General features: G+C 48.2%; 1 protein-coding gene across 5 annotated transcripts in view; it reads right to left on the reverse strand.

Annotated features, from left to right (window-relative positions):
• Positions 1 to 8303, reverse strand: part of Vwa3a (von Willebrand factor A domain containing 3A) — a 61717-nt gene extending 53414 nt beyond the window's left edge. For 2 of the 5 annotated variants that reach the window (XM_050143238.1, XM_050143237.1), the window contains exons 1-2: positions 7908 to 8299; positions 347 to 470 (exon numbers count right to left, since the gene is read on the reverse strand). In XM_050143238.1, coding sequence (XP_049999195.1) covers positions 347 to 470; positions 7908 to 7921 — 138 coding nt within the window. In that variant the 5' untranslated portion in view covers positions 7922 to 8299. Of the gene's footprint in view, positions 1 to 346; positions 471 to 7907 lie in introns of all 5 variants that reach the window. The other 3 variants (XM_050143235.1, XR_007591904.1, XM_050143236.1) reach the window with 3 other exon arrangements.

The raw sequence follows: 8303 nt of genomic DNA on the forward strand, positions 1-8303 counted from the left end.
TCTCCTGTTCCCACAGTGCTTCCTGAAGTGGACTTCAGGACCTAGCTCTTATGGAGTCTTACAAGGAAATCTCAGCAAGGGAAGCTTTCGAATCAAATGCTTCAGGCTTTGATAATGAAACCAGAATTCTCACAGGCTCCTAAATACCTAACCATGTTCCTGGAGGCTGAAGGGCTCTATGGCCTATGGGCAGTATAGAAACTCCCTGTTTCTGTATGTAAACCTAGGGGCTAGAGAGGAATGCTTGATGACATTCACATTCCTACTGAAGGAAGGGTTCAGTACATCCCACGTCCCCTGTGGATTTGAAAGCGTCACTGGTGAACGGAAGCACTATGGTTGTTACCAGTAGGTCCTGGGTCTGGTTAACGTGTGTCACCAGCAATCCATCATCTGGATTTTGGGCACGTGCGTTCATGGCCTTCTGGTCCGGTTGCTTCTGCGGATCTCTGTCAGTCTTTCTGTCCATGCTACAAAACAAAGTGATCCATCCGATCAGTGCTCGACACCATGGCACCTCTCTGCCAGGAGCGTCTCCCCCTCCCCGACCCCAGCACCCGGCTTCTAAAAGGACCCAGAAACACTTTTAGTTCTGTGTGGAAATCAAAAGGATTACTACAGAGTTTTGATTTTAAAAAATGTGGTGTATGAGTTTTTGTTTTGTTTTTTTACAGTTTAGGTTGCTCTCAAAAGCCCTAGTCTGTGTTAAGATGTAGCAATTTATCTGGTCTCTCTTCAGGATTCATTTCCCCTCAATTCTCATGAGCAGACTCTCGCTGCCATTGTCATTTAGAACTCCAGAGAATCATATTTATTAGATTTCCTAGAAATGTATTACCCTAACTATGGAAGATATGACTGCTTTGAGCTGTCCTCATGAAACCACCTAACCTTCCTCTCCGACTGCTCCAAGACTAGGAAACAACCTTTAGACAGTGTTTTCCGGAGTGCACAGGAGACTCCTCAGGCACCTGCCGGCAGTAAGGCTCTGTGCTCCATGCTGAGGGCACAGCAGTCAGCAGGTGACAGCCACTCCCTTTGCACTTCATTTCGTCCGAGACAGGGTCTCTCTATGTAGCCCTGGCTGTTCTAGAACACACAACATAGAGTAGGCTGGCCTCTGCTCTTCCGGGGCAATCTTACACATGCTTAAGATTTGAACCATAAGGCCGGGCGGTGGTGGCGCATGCCTTTAATCCCAGCACGGGAGGCAGAGGCAGGCAGATCTCTGGGAGTTCGATGCCAGCCTGGTCTACAAGAGCTAGTTCTGGGACAGGCTCCAAAACCACAGAGAAACCCTGTCTCGAAAAACCAAAAAAAAAAAAAATATTTGAACCATAGCTACCCTCAGTGATTCTCATCAAGAACCCAGAATCTATGATTCCAGATCTTGTATTCTGAAGAGCCACCCCTCCCCACCCTATCCCCTGCTCTCCTTCCTCACCCCCCCCCAAGCCACACCCTTGTTAAGAGGCTTTCCAGGGTGAATTGGAATGGTCCCAACTTTGTGACTGTGGAGAGTCAGAATGGTTGAGATTTAAAATCAAATTATTTGGGGCAGTCTTTAGTTTACTTAATTCTCCACCGCTGTGTCTGATCTAACATTCTTTGAACTGCCAGGCAAACCCTTTAGAATGAATGTATTAAGAGACTCCTAGCTGATGAACTAACCTAACTCCATTTTAAGATTAGAAGCCATCTTGTTACAAGGTCAAAATAAGTCACTCCTGTTTTCTGTAAAAAGTTCGAATCCTGTCTTGACTCATTTTTTCTGGAATCGGACTCAATCCCTGACTATACTCTGACCTCTACCCTGATAAAATAAAAATATCTGCCAAATAATTTTGAGATGTTCTGCCAAATTCCTATGTAACTAAATTCCTCTGAAAATCCCGATCCTTGGAAACCCCCAAGCTTTGCAGTTTTGGGGCTACAAAACACCACTTCTCCTCTGTTTGGGGCCGACCTCTCAATCCCATAGTTATGGAGAGACAGTCACCGGCCCAGCAATATTGTGTACATATAATAAAGTTTGCTATAAATTTGGCTGATTTGGGTAATGGCCTTTACTCTCGTTTGGTGGGATTAATACAGCTTCCACAAACCTAAGCCTAAGGCTGTTATCTGATAGCATTTATAGGTTTCCCTCATGTACTTGTAACCTACCTGATGGACCAATATCATTGTAAAATGCCTTAGCTCAAGACTCTTACTCTTTGATTATGAAAGTTCACACACCACTTACACACAGGAATTTTGTTCCTGGGCCATGGTCACTCACAGCAGCTCAGAAGAGGCCACCTCGCACTCCCTTTTAGTTAGGAGCTGTATCTTGAATCCAGTGTTCAATGGCACTGGTTCTGCTGGAGAATTCAAACTTGCCTCACCCAAGATGGAAGCTGTAACATTCCATATGGACCTGTCCCCTTCTCCAGTTCTCTGGCTTAGAGAAGCCACCATCTTTGAGTCAAAACCTTCAACCTGTTCTTGATGCTCATTCCCGATGAGTAACCCATTCTCTAATCTCGTTAATCTTACGTCTCCCAAAAGTCTCCATCCACCCTGGTCTCTCCAGGCATTTTCTGCCCCTCCCCACTATTTTCACAGGTTTTCAATAGTATGTATTAGTTACATATGATAACAGGTTTGATTTTGATTTGTACATTGTGTATATATATATATTTCTTGAGACAGGGTCTCACTGTGAAGCCCTGGTTGTCTTGGAACTCACCATATAGACCAGGCTGGCTTTGAACTCACAAAGATCTACTTGAGTGCTGGGATTGAAGACGTGAGCTACCATACCCAGTTATATAATGTACTTTGGTATTTATCTTCCCCCTTCTGCTTGAAACAGTCAAACAGAGGTCCCCCCCAAATCTCTGACCAGTCCAATTGTCTTGTCTTTATTGTTAATTAATTAATTAATTGTTGGGACCGGGTTTCTCTGTGCAACAGCCCTGGCTGTCCTGGAACTCGTTTTGTATACCAGGCTGGCCTTGAACTCATAGAGATCCACTTCCCTCTGCCTCCTAACTGCCTTTACTTTTTCTTCATCTCCCCCCCCTCCCAATTCTGATGACCCAGTGTGTTTAATCAGAGTTGCTCAGGAGCAGGGGCACCTTACAGAGCTGAGGGGACCAAGCTTGTGGAGTTTTGTACTAATAACTGCAGTTGCGGTGTTCGAGAGTTGCAGTAGCCACATCATACCTGAGAGAAAATCCTCCACAACCTTCCCCACCTCCTCCACCTCCCATGTTCTTTCTTCCTCCTTGTCTGTGGTGTTCTTCGAGCAGTGAAAGTCCTCTGATATCTGGGTCACAGGTAGCTGCAGGGTACTGTGACTGGCCTGGCTGCACCCCCTCAGGTTGCCTACCTAATTGATTTACTTTATTAGGTAGAGGGCTTTTTGTTTGTTTGAAACAAGGTTTCTCTGAGTAGCCCTGGCTGTCCTGGAACTTGCTCTGTAGACCAGGCTAGCCTCAAACTCAGAGATCTGCCTGCCTCTCCCTTTTGAGTGTTGAGATTAAAGGTGTGTACCACCACAACCTAGCTGATAGAGGTCTCATTACACAGAGAAAACCTGTCTCAAAAAACAAAAACAAAACAAACAAAAGCTTATGAATTCACTGTTAGCACCCATTTTCACTGTCCAAAGGCTTTCCTCTATTTCTAGGGTGGAGTGTAACACCCTAAAGATGGCTTTCCAGCCCCCACATGGTTGGGCTGAGGCCCACTGAGCTCTCCAGAACTCCCAACCTGTCACTGCTCTCCCACCATGGCCATAGGAGGTCCTACAATGCTGTACAGTTCCTTTAACCATGGGACCTTTTCACCTATTACTGTCTGTACTCCAGAACACTCTTCTCTTGTCCCCACACATTCCTTGCCTTTGATGTTTCAGCTGAGCCACTCTCCAGCCGAAACAAAACAAACAATCGGGCACCGTTCCCTTTATACCGTAACTGCATAAGAGTGGAAGATGAGGCCAGGATTGCGTTTGTTGTTTTGGAGTCAGGTGGCAAGTCATGGCTTTGACAGTGCAGGTTTTCCTGCCTCAGCCTTTTGAGTGCTGGGATTACAGGTGTGTGGCACCATCTCCAGGGAAAAGACAAGGACAGAAGGGACAGGGTGGGTCTTGCTTCTTGGATTTCTATTTATCCCCGGAACTTGTAGAACTCACTCACTGTCTACTTTTAGGTCCTGTGAGATCGACGACTCACTTCAATTCCCTCCCCTCCCCAGTAAGCACGCTGGCCCATTAACATGTCTGTCACTTGCATCTCGCCCTCCCCACCAAACTCCAAGACACGGGCTGTGAGAGGCGGAACAGGGCTGCAGCGTCACCATGAACTCAGGGCTCCTTAGCTTATGCCAGTTGGCAGCTGTTAGTTCCTTTTGGTTCTGTGACTTTCACTTAGTGGTTGCTTGTTTTCAGGGAAGCACCAGGACAAAGCGGCTTCTCCTTAGCAAGATTTCCTTAGAGATCATTCTGATGGCTGAGACAGTGAAAACCTCCCAGAACACCAACACCTGCAACTCCTGCAACCCCTGCAACTTGGGGAGTGATTAACAGTTTTCAGTGAATTAGTAGGCCTAACCCTCTGGATTCTGGGTGATTTGTGGGCAAATGGAGGTCTGACAACATAAAGCTACCAAAGTAGTGTTAGAAAGATCCCTAACTTTTGTGTATATATATATATATATACATTATATACATACATACATATATAAACATGTATGTATATAAATATATATAAAACATATTTATTATGTATACAATATTCTGTCTGTGTGTATATCTGCAGGCCAGAAGAGGGCACCAGACCTCATTACAGATGGTTGTGAGCCACCAAGTGGTTGCTGGGAATTGAACTCAGGACCTTTGGAAGAGCAGGCAATGCTCTTAACCGCTGAGCCACCTCTCCAGCCCCTAACTTTTGTTTTTTCAGTTGAGAACTGGATGGGAAATGTACTCACCACTCTGCCCACTGACTCCACTGTCAAAAGCCGCGGGGCGGGGCGGAGGGGGGGCAGGTGGACGGAGAGAGGGAGGGAAACTGTCCAGACTATATTGTATAAGAAAAGAATCTGTTTAATAAAAGGGAAAAGTAATCTTTTTTCATACAAACGAACAAAACACCGACCAAAACCAAGCTGGGGGAGGAAAGGGTTTGTTTCAGCTTTGCTTGTTTCCGGGTTCCAGCCCATCATCCAGGAAGGCCAAGGCAGGTATCCAGAGGCGGGAACTGAAGCAGGGGCCATGAAGACGCACTCCTTACCGGCTTGCTCCCCAGAGCTTCCTGTTCCGCCTGCTTCCCGATCCAGTCCAGAACCACCTGCCCAGAGGTGGCACCACCCACAGTGGGCTGGGCCCTTTTGCGTCATTTAATCAAAAAAGCGATTGAGGCATTTTCTCACAAGGTCTCCTTTTCCCAGATAACTGGAGTTTGTGACAGGCTGATGAGAGCCAACCAGCGCAGTTGCTAAACCATGAGCTGCACCTTGGAGCACTTCGGTGTGGGGTGGGGAGCGGCCATTCGCCCCTTGTACTTCGGTAGTGTGCCTCTTGGGGACCAGAGAGCGCTGCCTTCCCGTAGGCTTGTCTGAGCCCCTAACTGGAGCCTCACACCTCTGCAATGTCGCTCTCCTTTCTGTAGCCTGTGTCTGTATCTCACCTTCTCCGTGTTTCCTGTCTGTTCCGTTTCTCCCCCTGGAGACACTTGCGGGCAGGAGCGCTGAAACGTTCACCACTAGACTGTTGTGAGTAAACAGCGCCTAGCGTGCAGTAGCTGCTCAGCAAGGCTCAATGGGCAGAGTGGCACAGCCCTAGGGAGTGGGCTTGGGGCTCACGCGCTTTAATTTTTAAAAAGATTTATTTTACTCGTTTGAACATTTTGCTTGCCCTGTATGTGTGTGTGTGGTCCTGAAGGAGGTCAGAAGAGGGCAGTGGACCCCTGGAACTGGAGTTACGGTTGTGAGCTTCCATGTGGGTGCTGGGAACTGAACCGGGGTCCTCTGGAAGAGCAGCCAGTGCTCTAACCTGCTGAGCCCTCTGTTCTCACTCAATCTACAGAACCTGCTGCCCTCTGGGTTCCTCGGCTCCCCTGTTGTCAGTGTATGTAATGTGCTGTCTCTTGGCTCTAAATCTTATTCAAGGAGAAAACCCACCAGATACAGGAGAATGTCAGGATGTCCCCCAGGACAAACTGGCCACTGAAGTGTACTTTTATGAGAAAACATCTTTAATCCACGAGGAAAAAACTTTTAAAAAATGCTATCTTCGTTGAGCATAGGGGCACATGTCTTTAATCCCACCAATTGGTGGGCAGAGACAGGCAGGTATCTGTGAATTAGAGGCTAGCCTGGTTTACAGAGTGGGCCATGACAGCCAGAGCTACATCGTGAGACCCTGTGTTAGTAAAAATAAAAAATAAAATAAAATAATGCTATCCTCATAACTCATGAGGACCTAGAGCCGCTCTTGACAGCCTGATGAATGCCTGTTTCTCTCTCCGTAGGTGCAGGATCTCCCCTAGTCAGCATCTACCCTCTCTCTGCGGGTGCAGAGTCTCCCCCGGTCGGCATCTACCCTCTCTCCATGGGTGCGAGGTCTCCCCCGGTCCACATCTACCCTCTCTCCGTGGGTGCGGGGTCTCCCCCGGTCAGCATCTACCCTCTCTCTGCGGGTGTGGGGTCTCCCCTACTCAGCATCTACCCCTTTCTCCACCAGTTCAGGCTGTTGTCTGGGGGTCCAATCAGTCTCAGCATCCATTTTCCGATCACTGTGATCGTCTTCAGTGCAGGGATGGAGTTCAGCAGGAATGCACTGGGGATGCACTGCCCTGTATGACTGAGGAGCCCAGAGGAGAGTCTTTGAACTGATCCCTTGGGCAGATTAGCATTTTGGTCAAAGCACATTGTTACTGTATAAAAGAAGGCCTGGAGCTAACCCTCCCAGGTGGTTAACAGCTGAAGCTGGGACGTTCCCAAATATTTATTCAGGAAAGGCCGTCTGGAGGGCTGACATTTTTATACTTATCTAAGTTTTTATTTAGTGTATATGAATGTGTGCAGGTGTGTGTGTGTGTGTGTGTGTGTATGAATGTGTGTGTACCGGCACGTACATGCCAGTGTACCTGAGGTCAAGGGACAACTTGGAGTTCTTTCCTTCCACCATGTGGATCCCAGGAATCAAGCTTAGGTTGTTGGGTTGGTGGCAAATGCCTTTATCTGCTGAGCAATCTCATTGGCTCAGAGCTTGTTTTGCTATTGCTGTAGATTTAAATGTTTACTTTTACTTTATGCATATGATTTAATTTGCTTCTTTGTTTTCAAGACAGGGTTTCTCTGTGTGCCAGTTCTGGCTGTCCTGGAACTCACTACATAGATGACCAGGCAGGCCTTGAACTCACAGAGATCCACCTGCCTCTGCCTCCTGAGTGCTGGGATTACAGGTATGTGTCACCACCTCCCAGCTCGTACGGTTTACCCAGTGCTCTTACCTGCTGAGCCCCCTCTCCAGTGCCCAGGGCTTGTTTTTTAAGTGCGGAAACCCAAGGCCTTCCGTTCCTTCAGAATCCATTCCTTGCTTGTCTCCTCCCCATTCACCCTTCTCTGCTCCCTGGCAGCCGCTGCTCACACACTTTCCTGTTCCCTAGCTTACGCCATACTTGTTTCCATAAACATACTTTACCCCCGCGGTCTGCCAAGAAACCCCAGAATCCTATTTGTTACCCCGAGCCCCACATGGAAACCCCGGAAGTCCTGCTTTCCCGGCACGCACACAGACCCAGCTGCCTTGGCATCTGCCAGAGCCCCAGCACCGAGTACACCAATCTTTCCCATTTGGCCAATGCGTAACCAACCACTCTCTCTTTCCGCTTGCCAACCCTTGTGACACTCACCTGCATTTCTGCATTTCTTCATTTATGTCCTCATCTTTGGGAGAAGGCACAGCAGGGCGCCTCTTCTCCTGGCTCCCACTTCTCCTTGCTCCAAGCTCTTCCAAACAGCTCTACGGTGCCACTTGCCTGTGAGATAAGTGTTAGCTGTCTCCAAGGTAACAGGCTGCACCTCGGCAGCTTGGGGCCAGGAATGGCAAAGAGCTTGCTCACCCCAGGGAAGAAGGGGCCACTAGGCTGTTGCAAGCTTCCGTGGCAGGTTAACCTGCGTTTCTTCCCCTCTGGGTCAGCCCAGTCTATGGTTTAGGCCGGTAGAGCCCCGCTGCCTTCTTGTGGTAGGACTGGAGGAAAGATACACCGGAAGCTTTCCTCTTCAGTTCCCCCGGGGACCTGGAGCAA

The sequence above is a fragment of the Alexandromys fortis genome, unplaced genomic scaffold, assembly GCF_014885135.2.
Source record: "Alexandromys fortis isolate MF-2015 unplaced genomic scaffold, M_Fortis_MF-2015_v1.1 scaffold_45, whole genome shotgun sequence".
In the NCBI taxonomy this organism is placed as follows: domain Eukaryota; kingdom Metazoa; phylum Chordata; class Mammalia; order Rodentia; family Cricetidae; genus Alexandromys; species Alexandromys fortis.